Source organism: Poecilia reticulata, chromosome 2, assembly GCF_904066995.2.
Source record: "Poecilia reticulata chromosome 2, P_reticulata-male-v2, whole genome shotgun sequence".
NCBI lineage: Eukaryota > Metazoa > Chordata > Actinopteri > Cyprinodontiformes > Poeciliidae > Poecilia > Poecilia reticulata.
In genome coordinates, this window is record NC_088831.1 from 13,381,878 (window position 1) to 13,406,535 (window position 24,658).

The following is a 24,658-nucleotide window of genomic DNA, read 5'->3' on the forward strand; positions in this document are numbered from 1 at the left end:
TGGATTCCAGGGAAGCTCTTTGAAACACACAGATGGTGCAGAACACCTCTGGGTGTGGACGAACTTTAGAAAACATCGAACAAGCAGAGTAGTAAAACCGGATATGGAATAAAAATAGCTGAAGGAACAGGAAATGAAGACACCTGAATTTTTTACAGCTTCCAGTGAGTGAATCCAGAAGCACCAGTGAGGGAAACACAGACACCAGGAACAGAGTCCAAACCGACGGAGGAGAGGGATTTTATGGCCTGATGGGTTTTTTCATGTAGAACATTATAATCTGCAATTTTGCTGCTGATGTTGCTTAACAAGACATGAGGAAAAAAAACTAGAGGATTTGTTTGAGATCAGCAGAACCATGTCGCCGTTAGAGAACTGAATACACAAGAGAGAAGAAAAGCAAAATAATAGAAAACAAAAAATAGAAAAAAGCAGCAAAAGAGTGAAAGAGCAAAAGAAAGAGCAAGAAGATTTAAAGAAATAAGAGCAAAAGAAATTGAGAGAGAACAAAAAAGAGCAAAAAGAGTAAAAGAAAAAGAGAGCAAAACAATGAATGAAAGAGAAAGAGCAAAGGAAAAAAGAAAACAGCGAAAGGAAGAGCAAAATGAGTGAAAGAAAAGATAAACAAGGAAAAAAGAACACAATAAGGAAAGAGTGAAAGAGAGCAGAAGAAATGAAGTGAAAGAAAAAGAGTGAAAGAAAAAAAATAGAGAAAGAATAAGGCAAAAATGAAAGAAATAAGGAAATAATAGGTAAATAAAGCAAAAAACTGAAAAGGAAAAACAATTAGATAAAATAAGAGGATTTGGAAAGAGGTACAGAAGTTAGAGCACATAAAAAAGGGTATAAAAGAAAATGGAGTAAAATTATGTTTTAAAAAGAAACAAGGAGAAAGAAAATGAGAAAATGAATTTAAATAAAAAATGGAGAGAATGAAAAATCTGTAAAAGAATAAAAAAGCAAATCTAGTTGGGTTTTTTTTGCAGATTCCCTTCATCTGTTGCTCTGACTTCCTTTTCTACCAATTTTATTTGAAGCATTTTAAACAGACCCCAGAGCCCAGAGTAGGACAGGACCATTAGCCTTGTTTTAAATCTTAAAGATGGTAACTTGTTTCTTGTAAAACTCAATCTGAGCAGAAAGGATGAAGCAGGTCGTTACACATACATCTTCCAGCTGGAGTCGCCTCAAAGCAGCTTTGACTAGACCTAATGGTCAGTTTCCTGTTTCCAACATTCAGTGTCACTGATTTTCAAACATCCAGTTTTTATTTCCTAGAGGAATTTTTCAGCACCAAGTTTTCAGCGTTTGTCCTATTTCAACTACAAATCTTTTGTTTTCTTTGCAGTTCTCATGTAGTGTGTCGATTTTCAAAGTTGGCTCCAACCACACCAGATCCTCTGCAAAGGAAAGTGAAAGTTTCTACGCTGGATTAAAGGTAAAACTCAGCTTTTCCTTGTTCTTAATGATTAAACCAACTGTTCTCCAGCAGCTAAACTTTTTACTTTTGCTCAGTTTTCTCCAGACTCTCTTCACATAGCAGAGAACAACATGGAGCATGAAGTGACCGTCCACAGCACAGTCCCTATTCCCTGCTTTAGCTCCAACCTTGGCCACCAGTGTGGAGTCCCTCTGGCTTTGAGTGTCCACAATCCAGGTCAGGTCTGCTAGAAAACTATTTTTACATCAACTAAAACGAAGCTGAGGAAAGCAAAGGATACAAAATCCAAATTCTGGCTGTGAATAAAAGTCCCTGCAGTTCACACCGAACCACATATAGCCCTACAGTCAACCTTAATATGGTTTTAATTGGATGATCTCTGTTTTAAATAATCACCAAAGCAGATATCACAATGACAATGATAGTAAATAATACATATGAAACATAAAATACTCCTTGGTACTTGTTTTTGGGTTATTTTCAACAATCCTGTAAATCATCACGTCAGAGTCTGCTGAGAAGCTGTGATTACAGTTCAGTAGACATCCGTCTGCTAATGCTAACTCAACACAGTGTTAACATCCACAGAGAGCCTGAGGCATGAGGTCCCCAATGTGGTGTTGTCGGCCTGCCAGGTGAAAATCCAGCCAAAAACCTGCAGGGACGACAGCTGTGGCAGCGCAACATTTGTCCTCACCGCTGTGACGGATTTCACACATGACGGAAATCGACTGAGCCTGGTCTCTGTTTTACCTGGACCTGGTGCTCCAAGACTCTGGAGGAGCTATACCCCAACATCTCTGAAGGTGAACTCATGTTTTCAGTGACAATATCCTACTGGGGCCCCTTTAGTTCAGAGTTTATTTGTTCTCTCAGTGTGTCCTCACCAGGTACTCTGCTTCTTCATGCTATTCAAAAATGTGCACATTAACCAAACTGTCACCTCAATATTTCCATTGACTCCAATAAATTGCAGGCATGGTTGATGAGTTTGTGGCCTCCCACGCTGCAAGGATTAAATGGCTCAAAGGAGATAGTAACAGTGTGGCGATTTTATAAAATTTTAAGGACAATAATGCATGTTCAGGGAATGTTCTCCAACAGCGCAACCACTTCTTCATACTGGTGTCAGTTTTTCAAATAGCCATTCATTAATGTTTTCAAAAGAAGAGAGTGGAGGTTTTCATGTTATAGGAAGGATAAGGAAACTTTATTTTAGCCTGAAACCATCATTGAAGGATTGACAATACATTTACTGAAATCAAACCTTGAGGTTTAGACGTGTGTCTGCTTTCCTCCAGGTCTTGGTTCAAGACATTCCCACCTCTATGTGTTACTCTTTGACTGATCCACATGTCATCACACTTGATCGCAGGTAATTAATACTTCAAAAGAGGTTCTAGAAACAGATCAGCCCTACTAAATGTATGTCCCTGTCTTAAATCTGCTACCGCCAGGCGTTATGAGAACCACCAGACTGGCACCTTCCTTCTATACCGAAGTCTTGCCAGGAGGTTTGAGGTCCATTCTCGCCAGTGGGACTGTGGCAGCAGACACTACGCAGTTGCCTGCAATTGTGGCGTTGCTGTGCAAGAGGGGAATGACATAGCAATCATTGACATGTGCAATGGCCAGCTTCAAGAGACCCGACCTCAGCTTATTGTAAAGAACATTGGTGAGGAGGGGAGTCGGGTCAGGATCCTGGAATCCCATCAGGGAAAGAAGGTCACCGTAGGTATCTGGACATTTTACCACTGTGTTTTTGTTTCTTTTGTGCTTGCATGATGGATATTTTCTTTAGTTGAATCCATATTAACTTTGTGTTGGCTATGACTCTTCTGTCATAGTTGATGTTTCCCTCTGGGGCATTTGTCAGGGCAGATGTAAGCGACTGGGGGATGAGCTTGTTTGTCCGAGCTCCAAGTGTCGACTTCAGCAACACTCAGGGATTGTGTGGGACCTTTGACCACAACAGCAACAATGACTTTCATGGTTCCAATGGTGGTTTTTATGGTCCTGATGACTTGGACCGCTTCATTGAGGACTGGAGGTCAGCAATTTAAGCTTACAATCTTTTTTCTTGACTCTGATGTGTCTCTAAAGTTATTTGATATAATGGTTTTCACTTCTTTTGTGTTAGGATAGCTCCTGGTGAGAGTTTATTTGACAATACACCGCCTCTGATCGTGCAAAAGGCCAGACAACCCTTCTGTCAATGCCACAGAGAATTTACCCCATCTCAACAATATAGCAGAGGGACGGTGCACAGTCCTTTATCTCACTCTGACTGCTCTGCATACAACAATGTGGATTACACATCTGTTTTTCCTTCCATGGATACAACAGCAGAATACATCAAGAGTCCCAAAAGAGAGGGACGCATCCTGGAAGTGTCTGCTTTGAGTAGTCATCCTCTGGAGGGAAGGCACTTGTGGATTAATGGACAGAGAAGTCAACATGGAGATGATTTTGAACTAGGTGGCGAGTTGAGAGAAGATCTGCTGCTGTCACCACACAGGCCAAAGAGACACGCTTCCTTTGAATTTCAGCCCATCTTTGCTGCTGAGAGCCTGAGCCAAACAGATTTGGAAAGTTTTGCCTACTTTTTTCCTGAAGATCACCTGGCAGAAGCTAGACCAAAGGTTCAACCCCAGTGGCCCACACCAACTGGACTGACCTCAGCCAAAGCCCTGGAGGTTTGCCAGAAGGCCTTGGTCAACTCCACCATTGGCGTCATGTGTGGAGGTCTGCTGGGACGCCATCTTGATGAAGCAGTGACTCTCTGTATGATGGACCTGCAGCTAAAGGATGACCTGGGTTGGGATGAAGCTCTACTGCCGTTTCTGGAAAATGAGTGTGAGAAACAGCTGCTGGACAACCGCACCCAGCGAGCCATGGAGGTTCATACCTCACCAGGCGCTTCAGAGGAAGTGGTGATGGCATTGCGCTGCCCGAACTTATGTAACGGGAATGGAGAGTGTACCGAGTGGGGATGCCAATGTTATCCAAGTTACAGCAACCATGACTGCAGCCTTTCCATCAGTAAGTCTCTGTGGATTGTCCTTGCAAGTTTTCTTGTGTGCGTAAATTATGTCAATGACGGAAAAAACCCTGAAAAGTGCTGATTTTAGGAAATATCTCATGTCTTCCGATAGGCCACCCTATTGAGATAACCGATTTGGAAAACGGTGGACTATGTGACATCCGAACCTTTGACTGTCGCAGTGTTCGAGTGTTTGGCCTCGGCTTCATTGACTCTCCTGAGCTTAGCTGCCTCACCACAAGACTAAAGGTGAGCCAGAGCAACGTTGCATGTCGAGCCAACAGCCACCAACACAGGAGCATTGTTGCTCATCTTTCTGAGCTTCCTCTACAGTTCATGAACAACGGTTGGGTTCCAGAGGAGCAGCAGAAGACAAAGGCAACTTTTCTCAGCTCCAAGGCTTTAGACTGTGCTGTTCCATCACTGAGCAGTGCAGCTATCAGTACAGAGGACTTCATGATGGACGACAAGCCATATGCACGATGGGACATTAAGGCATTACATTTACCTGTAGGTTTTTTTGTTTTCCTTCCTTCAAAAATATATTTATATTGGGCTATTTTGGATTCCAGGTGACCAATGATGGGTTCCAGATCAGCCAGGCAAAGATGCTGACAATTTATGATGGTGTTTGCCAGGTCTGTGAGGCATCGCACTCAGGACTCTGTAAGTTAAAGGTAACTTCTTTACCAAAGAAAACAGTGTTTTTCACCTACAGTTCATAACGGGAAGGAGTTGGTGACCAAAAGTGCATCAGTGCATCCAAAAGTGCATCAGGGTTGTAATATTGGTGGGTCAGTTTCAACCGGCCATCCAAGTAAAGACCTTTCAGTTGATCACTACTCGTGATGGACTGGTCATGGAAGATCACAGGATGAACGGATCATCTGAAAGGGACCGATAATTTTGAAACATGTCTGAAGAAATACAATTTTTATGTGACTTCTGTATTCCAGAGGTCAGGTAGTGATCAGTCCAGTTTCATTAGTGTGGCGCTAATGAAACTGACCTTAGAACTCCAAAAAATTTGGTAAATCCAGGCTAACTCATGATTTAATAGTGGGTGTAAGTATTTTCTCCATAAACAAATTCCGATTTCAATTTACAGATTCCAAAAATACCAAAATTAATGAATTTATTGGTGTATCCCTACCCAGAACGATTTAGTTCGATGATTTCAAACATGAAATGTACAGTTATGCAGTTGCCTTGCACCCAGGTAGTCTTGAATTCAAATCCCAACCTGGGGTCTTTCTGCGTGTTTGGTTAATTTGTCTCTAAATTGTCCTTGTTTTTGTTTCTGTGATGGACCAGTGACCTGAACAGTGACCTGTTCAGGGTGTACAGACAATGGACCAGATCTAAAACACATTATTTTCTGTCAGTAACTGTGGCAGAAAAGAGAAAAACAAAACTCTACAAGGGGAAAACACTTTATCAGCATTGTAGATAAAATGGAGGTTAAAATTGCTCCCAGATGGAAAATCAACTGGAATTTCTCCGTTAGGGACTGGCAATTGTTTTTTGTTTTTTTCATTAAAATCAATTATACACAGTGAAAATGCTACAACTGCGTTTAATCTGAGTTTCCAGTTGTCTGCAGCAGTATCTTATTTCCAACTTCAGTTACAGTAACTGTGCAAAGACTAACTGCTGCTCTCAACAGGTCTTTAACTGAGAAGTTGTTGCTGCTATGATGTTTGGGAGGATTTCAGAACAAGGAGTTTTATGCGAATCAGAAGGTGGTAAGTGGTGGAGTTTGTTCACGCCTTCTGATAGCATGGGTCTGATTGAAAGCAGAGACAGTTGTTCAACAGCCGGCTTGTTTAAATGGGCTGAAGGGTCTCTCTGTTACTGGAAACACTGTTTTACTGGATTGCAATGAGTTAAAACACAAACAGCCACAGACATGCATTAAAAAGATTTGCAGCTGTTTGAAGAGGCTGGGATTAATTAAACAGCTCATGAAGTGTAGAGTCCATTTCCTACAACTAATGCGGAATCCCATTAAAACTGTTTCTGTTTCCTTGTGTTTCATGGTCCTAGGAGAAGACATGTAACATAGACGGGATGTGTTTTGCAGCCGGAAGTGTCAACCCCAGCAGCCCCTGCCTTGTGTGTAATCCCGACACCTCCAAATTCACCTGGTCTGTAAACCAAGGTATAAATATTTCCTTGCAGCTGATACAAGGTGAGGAAGTAGGAAAAACTGCATCAAAGTGAGTGAATTAGCAGGATTCCTTCTGGCTGCTGCCACGGCAGGAGTCCAGCTGGGATCCTGTTTGTCTCCATTAGCAGATCAAAGGAGTCTCCCCAGCATGTTCTGACCCGTCGTTTAACCACTCCTGGGTGAGGAGTGGGGGTAAATCACATGTTTTATCCACAGAGCAGCACAGAGGGACTATCATCCTGAAGTAGTGAGGCTACCCTGCAGTAAATGTCCAACTAAATCAAGAGTAAGACCAGTAATTAGCCTCGGAACAGGATCAAAATGGAAAGCAACAGGAATAAAGTACTTCAACATGACTCATTAAGGTCCCAACAAATCAAATACAACAATTGGCCTTTTCACAGAGCTTAGCATCAGATCAACACCAAATTGCAGTCCTTCAGAGTGATTGTTGTCTTGGTTGGGTTCAGTTTCTTCATTCTGTTGGTACCAAATGACAATGTTTGACATATTCTATAAAGGGCGACCAAGTCCTTGTAAAATTTGTATGCCAATTGAATCTCTTGTATCTCAATTTTCCCAACTAACAGTAAATGCATTTAACACAGTTGTTAAAAGAAGCCGGTTTGTCTGATTTCCATTGAATAACAGTAAACCTTGAAGTCACGAGAAATCACTTTCAATTGGAATGAAACAATTACCTGTTGGGGTGGTACACCAAAGATAGGGACAGAATTCACATAAATAGGACATTCCTAGAACATCCTGCACATGTAGTTGGAATAATTTTTTGCAAGTATGAACATGCATGTTTACAATGATTCATCCAGGAAGGGCCTGGTCGTAAAGAGCCTCACTGAGCACAGGAAGCTTCTGTCATCAAATCTTTCTAGTTGGAGAACAGTAAATGAGAAGGTGGAGATAACCAGAGGTGTTGCCTTGATATACAACTGGATAATGGTCAGGTCTCCGTCTGTCTTCCAGTAAACAGGCCTCCATCTTTCCACCGACCTCAGAGCAGCCTGCGGACATTTGCTGGAGAGAATTTTGTCTTCCAGTTTGCGGCGTCTGACCCAGAGGGCTCGGCGATCCTGTTTCAGCTGGAGGATGAACCAGATGGGGCTGCACTGTCTCCTGCTGGCCTCCTCATCTGGAGGGTCCCCTCGGTTCTCCTGAAGGAGGAGGTTCAGCAGTCCTTCAGTTTTACGCTCTCTGATGAGTGCAACGTCCAGAGCACCTTCATGGTCCAGGTAAAGTTGAAGGAAGCAGCTGTATTAATTCAGGTAAGGCTTTGTCAACTCATTTTGTGCGTCACTCAGGTTGATGTGGTGCCGTGCGGTTGCCTGAACAGAGGGACCTGCGTGACGGATGTCAGTTTTCCTGCCGGCAGTGGGAAGTACCTTTGTGTTTGTCCTGAGGGTAAACAGGGCGAACTCTGTGGCGAAGACGTGGATCAGTGTTTGTCGTCTCCGTGTTCAGCCGGCAGGTGCGTCAGCACCGCCAGCGGCTACAGATGTGAATGTCCTGCTGGACTGAGAGGTAAGAACGGACACGAGACATGATCCAGGGACGTCTCTGCCGTCGCTTCATCGTGTTACCTTTCATAGGTTTAACATGCCTGGAGGACATCAATGAATGTGAGAGGAATCCATGTTTTCCTGGAGTCCAGTGCATCAACAGTATCGGCTCCTTTAGCTGTGGTCTATGCCCCAAAGGCATGCTGGGAAATGGAACGACTTGTACAGGTAAGCGAACGCTTCAAACAGGGTGAAACAGGGGGTGGTCAGTTATTTCTTGTCAGGAACTACAAAGGCCCAACATGTCAGCATACGTACATAAGGGTTAAACATTTGGCCCAAATAATGATGAATCTCTAATTCGTCCCAAATAGTTGCAAAGCTAATCACAATACCCTTTGGTTCATGTTAGTGGTTCAAATATACAACAAATGCCATTCCAAGGTTCTACACAAGACAAATATATAATTAATGCAATCTATCCTAATCCAGATTAGGATAGATTAAGCTGATACAAATTCTCTGTAAGAAAGCAAATAAAAATCCCTTCCTTTCTTTTGATGAGGTGTAAAGTAGACCACTTCAGAGTTCCTCCATCTTCCTTCATGCCTTCACGTAAAGTTGATTTACCTCACAGTTTTCTTGAACTTTAACTGACTTGCAGTGTTTCTGTTTCTCTAGGCCAGGTTAGCAGCAGAGGAAACTGCTACCCGTCATGGTTTTATGTCTCCTGAAATCAAATTTTGAAATAGAATCTGTGCAGAACGATAAACACAGAGTCCTCCATTATGCACACAGCAGCGTTGAGCTTATCCAATAAAGCTGTTCAGAGGTTGTGGAACCACATAAAACTATCTCAGTTCACTGATTTCTTTACTAAATTAATTGTATTTGATCATCTGGACTGTGATGTTGGTTTACGCTTCTCTTTTCCTGAATTTATTTGCATTGAGGGAAAAACCTGGAGTTTGGTCTTTTGAGAGGAAACTTCAGGTACATAAATGGAGCGCAGCAGAGTCTCTGAACAGCCCTCAGCAGGGATACAGTGCTTATAGTGAATGGAAAGCAGATGTCTGATTGTAGCCAATGCAGATGCTCTGCTCACTTGCGTCCAGCTAAGCTTAGACTCTCTGTCGTCACATGTAGAGTGTTCTCATTTATTTTTTTCTGCTTTTGCATTTTAAATGTCCAAAAAAATACTCTATTATCAGAACCAAAAATCCAAAAAACAGATTTAATGCACATTTTGGGTAATGCACAGTAGGTGTTATGAAGCAAAACCAATCATTAGATTTAGGGGGCGATTACTTTTTCACAAATGAACAGGTTGGTTTGGATAGAATGAATATTGCAGCTTCTGCAGGCATGCAACCGAAAAAATCCTTCACTTCTTATGGTTTCTAGTAGAAATACTTCCCGAAAACAAACCACGAAAGGTATATTATGACACTTGGACACTTTGGTTTGATTTTCTTGCTCCCTTTAATGCCAAAGATTTGCAACTTTAGGCATCAGATGAGCTTGAATATTGTCCGATTGTATGCATGTCTTAAATTTGAAAATCAGAACTACCCCCCCAAAAAAGCACAGTAAGACTGCAAATTCCCAAGCAGCCTTGTAAAAATGGGGTAATAAGAAAGTTAGTTCTTCCAGAATATTAACCAATTAGTTTAACATAAGGAAACATTCTGACACATGCTGAAAATGGACTCAGTTAGCGGCCAGAAGATTTGGCAGTGGTAAAGAAGGATAAATCAGATTTATGACTTTGACTTGCTGCCTTGTCTAAAACCTGTCGTCATAAATCAAATTCGTTTGCGGCTCTAGATGTGTTGATAAGCCACAATGAATGACCAATATTGAGACTTTTAAACAAACTTCTCTCTCTCTAAAGATCTGACCTGTTAAAAACTTTCTTGTGTCTCAAATCATCTTATTGCACCATTACTGCAAACTGTCTACAGCAAGCATTACATAAAAAACGTCTTTTGAAGTTATCAAGGTGAATTTCTTGTTTTTCCCCCCAAGCAGCAGTCTTTAGGCTGGATGCCATCATCCCAACACCTTTTCCTCTTACAACTGTTTACAAGATACCAGATGTTCTGCTGCGAGCCCCAACAAAGACGGACCCTTTCCACAGAGCCTCCACTTCTTTGAAGCCAGAGGTGGGCAAAGAGACGCCAAGAACTAGGACCAAAGCAGAGTCCACCTCTTTGAGGAATATCCCAGGAATTACCCCCAACTTAAAGGTCAGGACGGCCGAAACCAACAAGAGTGTGGCAGCAGATGCTTCCCAACACATAGGTGGTCAGCCAAGAAAACCTCAAAGAGGTCCTTTGGTTTCATCCAAGCCCATCAGCAACACTTTTGAGGACAACTCAGAGAGTACAGCCTTAAAAGAGACACTGAACCAGACAACAGTAAAGAATGAAGTCGGGAATACTTCCAATAAAACATCAGAATCAGGTAAATGGAAGAATAAAAGCTGTTTACATATCAAGAAGCTCTTTAATGTTTCATAGTTTACACGATGGAGTAAGAATATATTCATGAAATCCTTAAGGTACAAGTGTCAAACTCCAGTCCGCAAGGGCCACTGTCCAACTTTTGACTGCCTCTGTTGACCCAAACCTGAATAAAATAATTAGTTCATTAGCAAGACTCTGGAGAACTGATCTACACAATGAGGAGGGAATTAAGCCTTTTTATTCCAGTGTTTTGTACCTGTGGCACATCTAAAAACTGCAGGACAGCAGAGGACTGGAGTTTCACACCTGTGCCTTCAGGCAAGAAAATGGTCTAGTAACAGATACCTAATGAAGTGGCGAATGAGTGTACGTGAGTGCACTGAATTAAGCACCATATGACTCAGATGTTGTCCAGAGAAAACAGTTATCTCTAAATGTTGCTGAAGGACCTGATCAGGTGATAAGGCAGTCTTTCTCCTAACCACAGGTCCGGTTCGGTCTGTCCCCGTCTCAGCAACATGTGCCAGCAGGCCATGCTTCCCTGGAGTCCAATGCATCAACCGCAGGCCTCCGCACGTTGGCTACGTCTGCGGTCGCTGCCCCCCTGGACTTCACGGCAATGGTCGTGTCTGCATGAAGACTCCCAAGGAAGGTACGGGATTTATTTACCTCAAGTTCCCAAACTAATCTGTCAATTTTTGGAATTTTTAATAATAAATTTACAATTTACCCTTCTGACTGTTCTGTGCATGTTTGAAATTATTTAGGAATCTGAATCCATTCAGAAGTTATGTGCTGCTTTTGAGGTCTTTTGTATTGTCCGTTTTTCCTAATGTTCTTTGTTTTCTTTCATTTAAAAAATGTCATTTATTGCAGCACATAAATCAGTGTGAGTGGTTAGAGACTGCCTTAATGTACTAACCACCCGGCCACAAAGTTTCAACAGCAGATTGCTTAATGCTGTTGCTCTTTAGGGAGACCAGGGAACTCTGAGCAGACAGTCTGATTCCAGCTTTAATCCCTTTACTGTGGATCTTGTTTATCTGGAAAGTCTCAAAGCAACTTTGGGTGTTTTTGCAGATGCCTCAAACCTCTAACAAGGCATAAATCGCCTGAATGGTTTTGTTTTTATTGTATTTGTGGCAGCACTGATTAAGCACGAGCCCTGTTTTGGAAACATTCTCAGTTTTATGGCAGAATGGATAAAAGGCCTGATCCCTCAACTGTTTGATGCAAATCTTTGACAATTATGAACAAAGAAAGTCTGATTGTATTTCTGGTACTTGAACTTCAAAAACACAAGGAGAGAGGAAGAAATCTGGGGAGAATATTTGCAGAAAGGCATTGATTTGACCTCCTGTCTTTCCTCAGCATCCAATGTCCTCCCTCAGCAGCAGACGTTTGGTAAATCCAGCCGATATTTGCATGTAAGCAAAGCCAAACCTTCCCAACTTAACCTCCACCTGCCAAGCTTCCCATCCAGGCAATCTATCAGGCGTCCACCTTTATCAGTGGCCACACAAGACAATCCACCACATCAGGATTTATCATCACAGAGAGGCGGTGGAACAGGGAGGAGGGAAGCAGTCTCCTCTTTCTCCAGAGACGCTCCAAGGACATCGTCCAACGCTTTATTCACTCCCCACTCCACTCATGAGATTGCCATCTCCAGATATGTCACCAGGACATTCACCAGGTCAAGAACTGCAACCTTTAGAGAGTCGGGTCCCAAGGTGAGTTGAAATGTTTTGTAAAGATTAGCTGATGTGTGTCTGAGCATTAACAACATCGTCCTTAGACGACCCAGAAGTCTGAGCAAGCTACAGCCCTTAAAGTGACGCCACCACAGGGAGTTCAGCCACAGCTCAAGTCCTGGACGCCTCCAAAGCCTGCTCTCCCTCGCACCGCTGCCCTCACAGCTCTGTCCTACACTCTGTCCGAATCAGAGTTCTCCGCAGATGGAGACGAACTTGATCCCCTACCCGAGGGTCCACAAGCACCCCCAGCACCAACTCCTACACCTTTTGTCCAGGCGGTCTCCAGCTTCACACCACATAAACATATGTCCAATCATCTCAAAATAAGGAGCGACACAACAGCCAACAGTCATGTGACGGCCTGCTCCGGTACACTTTGCTTTCCTGGGGTCCAGTGTGAGCCGGCAGTGGGTGGGGGTTTCCGCTGTGGGAGGTGTCCTGCAGGATACATCGGAGATGGACACGCATGTCGGGGTAAGGCTAAACCCAAGAGAGCAAATGTTTTTTTTCAAATGTGGTTTCAATTTTCTGAAACTTGTTGATATGATGAAAATATGATGAAAATTGAAACAAGTTTCAATTTTCATCATATTGTTCTGGAATAAATGGCTGACCTAAAGTTCTCCTTACAGCTTAATGCAGTTCAATGCAGTCAAAAGTCATGATTACCTTCTCAGTGGCGCCCCCTGTTGGTTTTTAAGCTGTATGCAGGCACATGTGTGGCAGAAACATGGAGTGTGCTGCACCCAACACATGCCGCTGCAAGCCAGGCTATACAGGCTCAAACTGCCAGACAGGTAGGTGAAAACTGTGGAAGAACCATTTTATTTTTGCCCAGATCTAAATTTTGTTTTAATTATTGAATTTTTAACATGTTTTTCTTCAGCGATTTGTGATCCGGAGTGTGTGAACGGCGGGGTTTGCATTGCTCCAGGTGTGTGTCAGTGTCCCGGAGGTTTCCATGGAGAGATTTGTGAAGAAGGTGAACGTAGCCCATCAATTCATCTTTAAAAATGATGCTAGCTGCTTTAATTATTATTAAACATGTACGAGCTTCCTGTCTGTGCAGCTCTGTGCAGGTTTCCATGTGAAAATGGAGGCAGCTGTGTGGGACTGCAGACCTGTTCCTGTCCGTATGGGTTTGTTGGTCCCCGATGTGAAACCAGTGAGTTCACAAAGTTTCTACAAAGATTTTTATTAGTGGTTTGGTAACTATTAAGATTTAATGTCATCCAGATTGTTTCTCTGAGTTATTATCAAGTTAAAGATCTTTTTTACTCTTCAGAATGTATCAACTTCTCTACCTCAAAATGTTCAGCTTTTGTTTTATTTCATTTGTAATAAATGTCTCGTCTGAATTGTTTAAATGGGAAAATCAGTTTTCCCATTTAGTTTTTCTTATAAAACTTTGATGTACATTCATACAAAAACAAAACTGGGTGAAAACACATTTTCACCATTTTAGAACCAACAAAATGATTTGGAGTTAACTTTAGCAGTTAGCACAGCTAGCAAAACAAAAACAACAGTCTCTTTATGAGAATGTAGATCCTTACCTCAAAAGGCTGCAGACGTTTTCTAATCCAGTATTCAGGGCTCCTGGACAATCTGGATAAACGTGGAAAAAGAAAGTAAGAATATGGAAAATATTTGTATTTATAGAAATAATTCTTATTCCATTGTCTAATCCTTGATTTAGAGTATAAGAAACTATGTTATGCCCTCTGCTTCTCTGTCATCACATCATTGATGAGAAGTTGACATTGCAGCTCGGCTGAATGAGCACCATGTGAAAAGTAAAGAGTTTACAGTGTGTTTATATGTCAAAACAGAAATGCATAAAGGGCATTTTGCATCTAAAACTGGACTCAGTTTGGACCATTTATTTTTCCCCTTCTGGTATGGCCCCACCATCTTTATTTCTGTATCAATTGGCTCCACTAAGGACGACCAGAGGCGCCCTCTGGTGGATGGAGGCCAAACTAAACACTAAAAGAAGGTCTAAACAGACATTATTAATTGATTATAACTAATTTTGATCTAATAAGCCATTATTTGCTTTCCCTAATCCAAAACTCAGATCTGAATCTGGTCTGATGATGTTTTTACCGCAGTGGTCTGCAGCCGTCACTGCCACAATGGAGGAAAGTGTATGTCCCCAGACGAGTGTAGGTGTCCTCCAGAGTGGACCGGACCGTCCTGTGAGACAGGTGAGTCCCTGATGTCTTAGGGTGGGAACCAGCCAGCAAGTAACCTGTCTGTTTTCTCTAGCTCTATGTTCGCCCGTTTGTCTGAACGGAGGAACTTGTTCTCGGCCGAACGCCTGCGAGTGTCCCCGCGGTTTCTACGGAGCGCAGTGTCAGAATGGTAAATATGAACCTAACTATAAATATGTAAACCTAATCCTGTTCTGCACCCTCAGCTGGATGTTTTATAGTTTAATCTTAATCTCTAATCATATCTCTCTCTCTCTCTCAGCTGTCTGCAGTCCACCCTGTAAAAACGGTGGCATGTGCAGGAGGAACAACCTCTGTTCCTGCCTGCAGGGATTCTCCGGAGAGCGTTGCGAGAAAAGTTAGTCTTTGCTCTCAAATTTCTCTTTAAATTATCTGAAAACATGATTTCCACATTCGGTTACCCGTTTCCTGTCTGCCAGGTGTGTGTGACCCCGTGTGCATGAATGGCGGCAGGTGCGTCGGCCCAGACGTGTGCGACTGTCCGTCCGGCTGGCGAGGGAAGAGATGCGACAAACGTAAGAAAACGCAGATGGAATCTCTGGAAATGCGACTAGAATCACATTAAATTACCCGTTTATAATTCAGCATCAGATGGTGATGATGTCATGGCTTTGTGAGCTTCTGATAGGTTAGTTAAACATTTGAATTGAATGGATGAACACGCTATGTTCTCATCAGTGTCCAAACTGTGGCGCGGGGACCATCTGTGGCTACTGGAATAAATTTTTCGGCCTCCTGATTGAAATTTAAGAATAATACAAATTTTGCCACTCCAATGAAAGCGTTTGATGCTGAACTGATGATGAATTCTCCTGGCAGCCAGCTGCCTGCAGACGTGTCTGAACGGAGGGGAGTGTGTCGGTCTGAACACCTGCCACTGTCCGCCAGGCTGGCAGGGATTTCTCTGTCAGATCCGTGAGTACGACCTGCTGCTGCTGCATGTGGGGAATGTCAGCGTTTCTCCGGTTCTGACTGAGTCTCAACCCGTTTTCACCCTCAGCTCGCTGCGAGACGCCATGTTTGTTCGGCAGCCGCTGCGTTCAGCCAAACGTCTGTGCCTGCAGAGCTGGGTTCACCGGAGCTCGGTGTTCACAGAGGGTAAGGAGCAAAGCATCCTGGGAAAGGCTTTAAAAAAAAGAAACAAGAATTAAGATTAATGATGAGTAAAACTGATTAAAGTGAAAAAATTTGATATCTCTAACAAAAATACAGCCTAATAATTAAATCAATCAAAATTAGATATGAAAATAGTACATTTTACCGAGTTGTTTATATTTCTTGAATGATTTTCGACATGTTCTAATATTTTCTTCTCTGCTGGTGAGATTATTGATTTTTTTGCATTCATATATTTTACTTTAAGTATATTTTTGTGTTTCAGCTCCCTGTCGCTCGCGGCTGACGATCAGCGGATTATTGATCCCAACTCTCTGACTACTGTAGAAACCTGCCATGTTCAGGTTCCTCGTCTATAATCTGACTTTCTCTATCAGTATTTATTTATTTGGATGTTTTATATTGTCACATATCCTTGTAATCTGCTGCTTCTCATCGAATCTTTGTTTACTGGATGTTTTGTAGGAGAATAAAAAGTGTTTTATAGGCTTTTCTGATGGGATTGGTCTATTTACTGAAGCTTCTACTCATTTGAATGTTCAAATCAGTTCAAATATCCAATAATATGCTTTAAAATGTTCCATATTTCAAGGAGTAGATTATTCTAGATTATTTGAACTAAAGCAAAAGAGGATTGTGGATTAGGCTAACCTTTCAAAATAAAGCTCATGCATTCTCTTTAAAATAAAAGCCTTAATTTGTAGTTCTGATCCAAAACATTCTTGAGGAATGGAAACTAAGTGTAAGCTGAGATACTTTTCACAATAAAAGTCTTTGTTTTTTCATGGTTTGATTATTACAGAGGTGGTTCAGTGGATCCAAATGGGGTTTAAAGTCTAAAACTGATGCATTGTGGGTCTGAAGTTAGAAATATTTGGAAAACAAAAATTCAAGACATAATGAAGACACATCATGAAAATAGGGTGTTTCAGTAAAATTAGTAGTAGGGTGACAAGTAGTATATTTAGTTGTATTTTGAAGTATCACATTAGGTTTTACAAATAATTACTTTAATACATCATATTCAAATGATCAGATTTTGATCACTCTATCCAAGTTTTACTCTCCTAAAATCTTTTTACAGTTTAGTCTGGTAATATTGTGTTTTTATTCTGTAAATATTATGACTATTCTCGAAATGAAAAGAAAAATCCCAATCTGGCCTCAATACCTTGTCATAAAAAAAGTTTTATTTAGAGATATGGGGAAGTTTTTGTGGTTTTGAGGTAAAATTATTACTGGGATTTACCGCCCTCTAGTGGCGACAATAGAAAACAACAAAAATATAACATGATGTGATAAATTATCACTAAAACCACAAAAAAAAACATGGACGACACTTCACTGCAACACAATGTTACTTTTTATCATTGGATTCTGTTAAAATAAAGACAACGAATCAATATTTGCTGGAAATCGATAACTTGAGTGTCAGTGGGAGCTCCAGCAGCAGCAGCCCACATGAGGCAGATATTTATATCTGTCCCCAAAGATGGCTCTGGAGCGGACGGCAGAGGTCCGGTCCGGTCCCACCTGGACTGTTCACTCAGCAGGAGCTTAGAGCAGGCGGCCAAAGTTTGCCTGCAGCCCCTTGGATCCTGACAAACAAACACAAACATGCTGAGCGGGAGGATCTGGATTGAGTTCCTGCTGTCTGATTGAAGGATGCACTGATCAAAAAATTGGAGAGAAATTTAAAACAACTGGACCACAAAAAGGTTCTGTTTATCACAAAACAAGACATCTGTGAACTGCAGCAACTGTGAAGCATGGTGGTGGTAGCATCATGCTGAGGGTTGGGTAGTTAAATGGTGAAAAAAAAACAAAAACAAATGTTAAACTCTAACCGGCAATTATAAACTATTTATAAAACTGAGCACAGCTGATTAGCATCGCAAACATAGCATCCAATAACTCCTGATCTTTGACCCCAAACCCCAGAGGAGTTAGAGGAGGAAGTTCAAACCATCTCTACTGTGCATCTTAATCCCCTACTTCAACGTCTTTCTGCTCAACTTTCTAGAAAGATTTAAAGAGGAGCAGCAAAAGCAAAAGAGGTGGATTAGCAGAGCTGATGGTGTAACTATAGAGCTGTTAGCATCTCATGACAGCTGTGAGTCAAAGCAATGATCTTCAGTAAGAGGCTTCTTGAGATTCTTTGAAAGACTGACTGCTACTGGAGATCCTTCTCACATCAACACCGATTCTCACATGGTATCTTTTGACATTTCATTTCCATTTGGGGACAAAAAACAAGTATTTTTTATTAGATCATGTCAAGGCCACCTATCATGATGCTGCCACCACCATGCCAAACAGATCAATCACATTCAGGAAAACAGTCAACTTTACTCCAAGTTTTCTTCACAATAAATTTAATATTTTTGTCACATTGCATCCAAAAATATAACGTAACTGGGATTTCATAGGACAAAACAAAAATAATGAAACCATGACAGTAAAGTGGAAGAGAAATTACACATTCTTAATTTTTTTACAATCAAAAACCTGAAAAGTGTGGCATGCCTTTGCATTCTGACCCTCTGAGTAGAAGAAGCTTTTTCTGCTAAATAGTTGAAGTTCAGTCAAATTGTGTATGGAGACATCAGTTTTTGACACAGATTTATGTCTGGCCTTTGACTAGGCCGTTCTAATGCTACTTTGATGCAATTGTGGCAAGCATGGCTTATGTTTATTTTTTTTTAAGAAGTGGACTTCATACTCTAACAGGGTGACTTCTAAGGCTGAAACTGATTTTATTTCGAGGTATCAGAGTAGATGCATTCCACACTTCCGCAATGGAGTATTAGGGCCATTGCAAATAGAAAAAAGTAGCAAGTTTATGCCAAAACAATTTGATTAATCTCAGAAATATAAAAAAAAAGATTTTAATTTTTTGAGTAAAAAATTTGCAAGAGGAAACCCCCCCCAGTTTTTGAGATTAATCTCAAAATTGTTGGAAATTTTTGAGTTTCAAAAATCACCATTTTTTTTACTTTTGAAAGTCATAATTTATTTTTGCATAATTTCTTAGTTTCAAGAGTTGAGAATTTGCAAGAAAAAAAACCTGAAATTATTTTTTAGTTTCAAAAATTGCAAATATTTGACTTTTGAAACTCAAACATTTTTATGTTTTTTTAGTAAAATTTCAAAGTATAAAAAGATGAAAATTTCCACAAGGGGAACATTTTTCTCCTGAAATTCATAAATATTCGTGTTTTTTTTATCAAAATTTCTGATTTTTTCTCTTGCAAATTTTCAACTTTTCAAGCTCGAACATTACCCAAAAATACTCTAAACATTTCTGAGATTAGCTAATCTAAACATTTCTGGGCTTTTTGGCATAAATGTGATCCTTCATTTTCATTTCTTCTGTCTAAAATGTCCCCAATAGGCCATTGTACTGTCCTGACGTCATGAAATCCCAGTAGTTTGCAGGTTTCTAGTTGTGGGAAAAGTTGAACCAGCATGAAAACTGTTGAGTCTAATTTAGACTCCATCCTCCAGACCACAACAGGTGCCTCCCCTCCTCCTCCACCTGTCTCCCCCTTTCCGCGGCGCGCTGGCCGTGACCCAGAAAGCAGCCGTCATTCTGCAGAAATGGTATGCCGCCCGCTCGGTTCGGTCACCGGATCGGCGGCAGCTGCTGAGCCCCGTCCCCCCCGGGGCTATTTTCACCCGCCGGATAAAGTGCCGCAGCTCGGCGGGATTCGGCGCAGATCAGCGGCAGGATGAAGTCCCGCACAGACGGCTGCGCCTCAGAGCTGGACACCGACACGGACAGCTCCGATGGGAAGTCCACGGGCGGCTGCAGCCCGCCCCGGGAGTCCGGGGAGAGACTGGAGGCGGAGGGCGGATGCCCCGTTACGGCGAGGCGGCGACGGCGGCGCAGGAGCGGCGTGGGCGGCGGCAGAGACGCGCGGCTGTCCGGCGTCAGCAAACAGCGGCAGGCGGCAAACGCGCGGGAGAGAGACAGGACGCACAGCGTGAACACGGCCTTCACCGCGCTGCGGACGCTCATCCCCACCGAGCCCGCGGACCGGAAGCTGTCCAAGATAGAGACACTGCGCCTGGCCTCCAGCTACATCTCCCACCTGGCCAACGTGCTGCTGCTGGGGGAGGACTGCCGGGACGGGCAGCCCTGCCTCCGGTACCAAGACATGATCCTGCACGGCCCCGCGGTGCTCAGCGGCCCCTCCCTGCGGCCCATCTGCACCTTCTGCCTCGGCAACCAGAGGAAACAGGTGGGGCGCTTTCTGGACCGTAGGGTCCGAGATACGGTGCACCGATTTATCGGCCCGCCGATTCGACCGATAATCTACTTAATCAAAGATCTAAAAATCAACCTCTGCCCTCTTCTGCTCTCCCGTGAGCAGAGGAGGCCAATTAAGAATATCACTACTTAAACATATATTTACTCAAGTAAAACCAAAACGTAGCCGTCCAAGAAATTGCGTCAGTAAAAAAAAGTATTTGGTAAAAAGTCTATTCAAGTACTGACTAACTGATCGACTTATTCAATATTTAGAAATTACGTCAGCAGATGGACCAAAATATAAAATTAAGTATAAATTTTGTTATTTAAGGACGAAAATCATATTAATTCGTATAAGAAGCTAAAAATAACAAAATCAGACAGAAGAAATTTTTCCAAATCAATTTCTTTCAATAAAAAAACTTATGAAACTTAAACAAAAACTGCAGGTGTGTGTCACTGTTTGGTGATTTTTTTTTTTTTGTTAAAACATGTTTGTTTTTCATTCAGAGAGTAGAAAATCTAGAAACTTTACTCAAGAAAGAGTAGAAATACTTCATAATAAAATCACTCAAGTAAAAATAAAAACTACAACGTAGTAAAAATACTCTGAGTAAATGTAGCTAGTTACTATCCAAATCTGCCTGTCAGAGGTTTCAGACAAAAAATAATAATAAATAAATAAATGAGTACCGGACAAAAATCTGAATCGGCAGGTCAGGTTTTTTAAAAGATCGGTACAAACTGCTATCAGTGCACGTCTGGTCTGATATGACGCTCAGCGGGAAGAAAAATAATAGCATTTTTAAAGGCGCAAGTTGCTTTTAAAAATTTGCTTCAAAACTTAAATATCACATTACAATTTGGTTTGATTTTCTTTTCACTGCCCATATATGGTGCAGTTATCAAAAATAAAAAAAATCCTGAAAATTTTTATTGCATCGTTTTCATCCTTTCCTGGTGGACAAAAAAAAATCTGACAAGTCTGAAGTGTGGCACAGCTTATGAGTCTATTTTGGAATAATATTGTTTTAATTATCATTTTAAATATATATAAAAAACAAAATTTTAATTTCTACTCATCTGTTTGACCCCAAAAAATTTTGTTTGGTGGTAATATTTTGACCTCAAACCCCAATAATCAAACGAAACTTTAAAAAAAATCCTCCCAAAGAAGGAAACTTATTTGATTCCATCCCCAAAAAGAATAAATCTTTTCTTTTCTCCAGTTGAAATACAAGTTTGGTTTAATTTTGTTCGTATTTAAAATTATTTCAAAACAGTACCTGCACTGAAAAATGGAAAATTCATCTTATCAATTTTATTTATTTTACAGCTTGAATTACTCTAACAAAATATACACTTGTGATGTCACTACAGATAGATACACAAAATAATAATAAGAATCATATCTTCCTAATGCTAACTGAAGTGCAGAGGATGTTAAATGTGCCAATTTGTTGGTTATTTTTTTTATTTACTTTTATTTTACAACTATAAAAACTATGTTTTATTGACCACAAAATTAAAAAAAATGGCTGAAATTTCCATAAAACCTCAATATAAAAATCAAATAATAAACATCCCCCCCCAACCCCCATCATTAATAGAGTTAATGAGATCGATATTTACGTTTTTTAATTATGTCAATAATGTTTTAAATAAACAATTAAATGTGAAATTAAATTTGTGAAAACTTGTATTCATGATTTGCACTCACTCATTTTATTCATGTTAGAGATTAAATGATTAAAATAATTAAGTATAATTTAAATGGTCACACTGTACATTATATTTCATACCTGTTGCACCAAAATATGGAGAGGAGCTGCTTCTTCCTGTTCATCTCCAGCTGTCCCAGTCTGACCAGTAAAATCAGGAATTTATAATTAAACTGCAAATTACAAAGGAAAGAAGAAGAGTTAATCATAGGCCGGGATGAGAACCGTAGTGGAAAAACAACTCAATATTAAACATTTAAAGACATTAATCTACAAGATTCGCTTGATACAATATAATAAATCTATGATTACCATAAGAAAAATGTAGATAAGTCACCAGCAGTCAGAAACAGGTGGGGGAGGAACAGCTGGAGAAAACTTTCATAACCACCAATATGGTGACTAAATATTGAAATACAAAATTTGTTACCAACTTTGATGGTTTTTATCCCTTTAGATTGCTTCCTTACTCAGCTGATAGTTTTTTATGTATTATTTTCTTGAATCTATTGTAGTTCTAAGATTCTAACTTTCAATTTTTGGTATATGAATACCAGTGCAAAATATCTGACAAAATAAAACCCAAACCCATAGAAAAACATAAATTTATGCATTTCAGCTCATTGTGTAGCTTGCCTTGTACACAGGTGTTAATCATTAGCTTGTACAGGAACCAACATTTCTATAAACATATTTAAATAAACAATGTTGGTTAAAAAACTGTTTCTTTATCTCCACAGCTCAGAGATGGAAGGAAACACTCCTCTTCTGTGTGAAACGAAGCGGCTCTGGACAGACCCGGAGTCCACCTGATGTTTACAGTCTAAACTTTGTAAATACATATTTATTTTTTTAACATACTACAGGACAAAAATGACTTTTTGAGCGCTTTCTGTCCAGCTCGGTGTGTTTCTGGACCTCAGTGTTTTGACTGAGACGTAACCCGAGTCTGTGTGCGCAGCTGCACCTGACGTGGGGCTATTTTTATCCCCACCGATAGTACAAACTACCCCCTGAGCCACCACCACCAAGTGTACCTCCTAAAAACAAGCCGGTCACCTTCAGTGCAGTAGTTGCTGTCAGTTTACTGGTGGCTGCCTTCAGCAGTGCTGTCCATTGCTACTGCCTCTAGTGGTGGACATCAGTAATTGCATATAGGAGAAAATCAATTAGTTACCTAAAGAGACGGGTTGGTTGGCCTGTTATGCCTTGTGTCTTCCTTGTGCCTGAGTGAGTTTTCTACATGTTCACTGAACAAAAACATGGCTGTTAGCTTAAATTGTTCCTCTGAACCAGAAAAGTGTCCAACTGTAGTTCTCAACAGCTACTATCCAACTTCTCCAAGACACCTAATTCCAGTGATTAACGTGTTACCATTTGGTATCTGGTTTGCATTACCTCCACCTACTGGTGTGCAGTGTCGTTACTAGGCCTTCTTCTTGTGGCGTTTATTTGGCGATTATAACTTAATGGCGCATTACTGCCGCCAACTGGTAAGGGGTGTGGATCAGGATTCTAACATTTACACCAAATAATAGTTTAAAAATATTAATTAAATCCTTAAAACTAAGCCTGTACACAAAAGAAACTGCAATATAACTTTCCTTATATTTCTAAAAATGTAGCATAATGTATTTGACTGCCTCTTCCTATTATAAAGAGTGCTAATTCAGTGTGTCTAAAAAAGTTGATTTTATTGTAGATGGAAATATGAACCTTCAGTCTCAAACCGTATTCTGCCTACTGAAAATAATTCGACTGGGAAGCATGGATTAAAAGATTACATTGCGCTAACAAAATTAATGTGTTAATGTGAAAGCAATGAAAGTGAAAAGATTCGAAAGAGGAGTCTATTCTTAACCAAGACTTCAATGTAGCTAGCTAGTTAGCTACACTGAAGCTACTTTTCAATATGATCAGACAATAGGCAACCCTGAATCACTAACAAATTTTTGATGTGGCTAGCTAGAGGCTAGCTAGTTTTTAATATATCAAGCTAGCTAACCTGAAGCTAGCTAGTTTTCAATATGGCAACATTGGAACTCTAGTTTTTGATGTGACTAGCTAGAAGCTAGCGAGTTTTCAATATCAAACTGGCTGTACTGATGTACTGAAGCTGGCTGGCCTACTAGATGCAGTGGTAGATTAATTGTACATTTGATTTATATGTAAAAGTCAGATTTTCTGGGTGTAAGTTGGAAAGATCAACTAAAATATTTTCCCAAGTTGGACATCGGTGAGACAGCACATGTTCAATATCCAACATGGCTCCCTCTAGCTAGCACACATCTTTTAAGAAAAGGCAGGTTTATAATTTTGTTTCTGACATACCAGAAACTCAGATGTTTATAAATGTGACATTTTTATTGTGGGGATTTTCTTAACCTGTTTCAAATATTTTTATGATTAGTCGTGACTTGATTTCACTGCACACTGTTCAGACATATTAAAGTGTTGAAAAGTTTACTACTGCAATGCTGCACAGTCACTTTGATGCACAAGATGTGCATCAGACTGCCTTTTGCACTTTTATGGAAAATTTAAAAATGTGATATTAAACTCATGTGGATCCCTTTGATATTTATAATACAGCACTAAACTATTACTGGGAAATTTTGCCCTCTACCTCAGATCTGTTTTAAATACGAAGGCCTACCTCTGATCGAAATTAATAACAGGACTGTAAACAAATACTTGAATGTCAGACTTGTCTGTCCTTTGCACATTGAACAAAACTGTTGAAGAAAAATTTATTTTTGTACAAAAAAAATAAACTTTATCAACCAGTGTTTGTACATTTCTTTCCAATAGTAATCTGAAGATTTTTTGACTAATCAATAAGTGTCATCAATACCACAATTTTTAATGTACACTTAGTTTATTCAAACACATCAGTTTTATATTTTAGTAAATCTATATATTGTTTAAAATAT

The 24,658-nt window shown here is 40.6% G+C and overlaps 2 protein-coding genes and 1 long non-coding RNA gene across 6 annotated transcripts in view; 2 read left to right on the plus strand and 1 right to left on the minus strand.

Moving 5' to 3' along the window:
- Positions 1 to 16,246, plus strand: part of LOC103457362 (von Willebrand factor D and EGF domain-containing protein) — a 108,201-nt gene extending 91,955 nt beyond the window's left edge. For 3 of the 4 annotated variants that reach the window (XM_081597795.1, XM_081597799.1, XM_081597794.1), the window contains 28 exons: positions 1,349 to 1,438; positions 1,516 to 1,657; positions 2,030 to 2,247; positions 2,743 to 2,816; positions 2,899 to 3,172; positions 3,289 to 3,491; positions 3,582 to 4,483; positions 4,597 to 4,733; positions 4,818 to 4,979; positions 5,057 to 5,161; positions 6,531 to 6,645; positions 7,639 to 7,904; positions 7,974 to 8,193; positions 8,262 to 8,399; positions 10,200 to 10,637; positions 11,127 to 11,291; positions 12,011 to 12,372; positions 12,438 to 12,870; positions 13,098 to 13,193; positions 13,283 to 13,378; positions 13,466 to 13,561; positions 14,511 to 14,606; positions 14,668 to 14,763; positions 14,875 to 14,970; positions 15,053 to 15,148; positions 15,453 to 15,548; positions 15,634 to 15,731; positions 16,015 to 16,246. In XM_081597795.1, coding sequence (XP_081453921.1) covers positions 1,349 to 1,438; positions 1,516 to 1,657; positions 2,030 to 2,247; positions 2,743 to 2,816; positions 2,899 to 3,172; positions 3,289 to 3,491; positions 3,582 to 4,483; positions 4,597 to 4,733; positions 4,818 to 4,979; positions 5,057 to 5,161; positions 6,531 to 6,645; positions 7,639 to 7,904; positions 7,974 to 8,193; positions 8,262 to 8,399; positions 10,200 to 10,637; positions 11,127 to 11,291; positions 12,011 to 12,372; positions 12,438 to 12,870; positions 13,098 to 13,193; positions 13,283 to 13,378; positions 13,466 to 13,561; positions 14,511 to 14,606; positions 14,668 to 14,763; positions 14,875 to 14,970; positions 15,053 to 15,148; positions 15,453 to 15,548; positions 15,634 to 15,731; positions 16,015 to 16,035 — 5,331 coding nt within the window. In that variant the 3' untranslated portion in view covers positions 16,036 to 16,246. The remainder of the gene's footprint in view (positions 1 to 1,348; positions 1,439 to 1,515; positions 1,658 to 2,029; positions 2,248 to 2,742; positions 2,817 to 2,898; positions 3,173 to 3,288; positions 3,492 to 3,581; positions 4,484 to 4,596; positions 4,734 to 4,817; positions 4,980 to 5,056; positions 5,162 to 6,530; positions 6,646 to 7,638; positions 7,905 to 7,973; positions 8,194 to 8,261; positions 8,400 to 10,199; positions 10,638 to 11,126; positions 11,292 to 12,010; positions 12,373 to 12,437; positions 12,871 to 13,097; positions 13,194 to 13,282; positions 13,379 to 13,465; positions 13,562 to 14,510; positions 14,607 to 14,667; positions 14,764 to 14,874; positions 14,971 to 15,052; positions 15,149 to 15,452; positions 15,549 to 15,633; positions 15,732 to 16,014) is intronic. The other variant, XM_081597806.1, reaches the window with a different exon arrangement.
- LOC103457380 (uncharacterized) lies at positions 13,934 to 21,912 on the minus strand. Its single transcript, XR_001777457.2, has 4 exons — positions 21,807 to 21,912; positions 15,204 to 15,758; positions 15,035 to 15,122; positions 13,934 to 14,004 (listed from the first exon to the last, which is right to left on the minus strand). It is a non-coding gene; the product is annotated as an uncharacterized LOC103457380 (long non-coding RNA).
- On the plus strand, positions 19,261 to 24,511 carry LOC103457385 (transcription factor 15). The gene is made up of 2 exons (XM_008397470.3): positions 19,261 to 19,993; positions 22,466 to 24,511. Exons 1-2 carry the CDS (start codon positions 19,481 to 19,483, stop codon positions 22,499 to 22,501), a joined length of 549 nt encoding a protein of 182 aa, XP_008395692.1. The 5' UTR covers positions 19,261 to 19,480; the 3' UTR covers positions 22,502 to 24,511.
- The last annotated feature ends 147 nt before the right edge of the window (positions 24,512 to 24,658 follow it).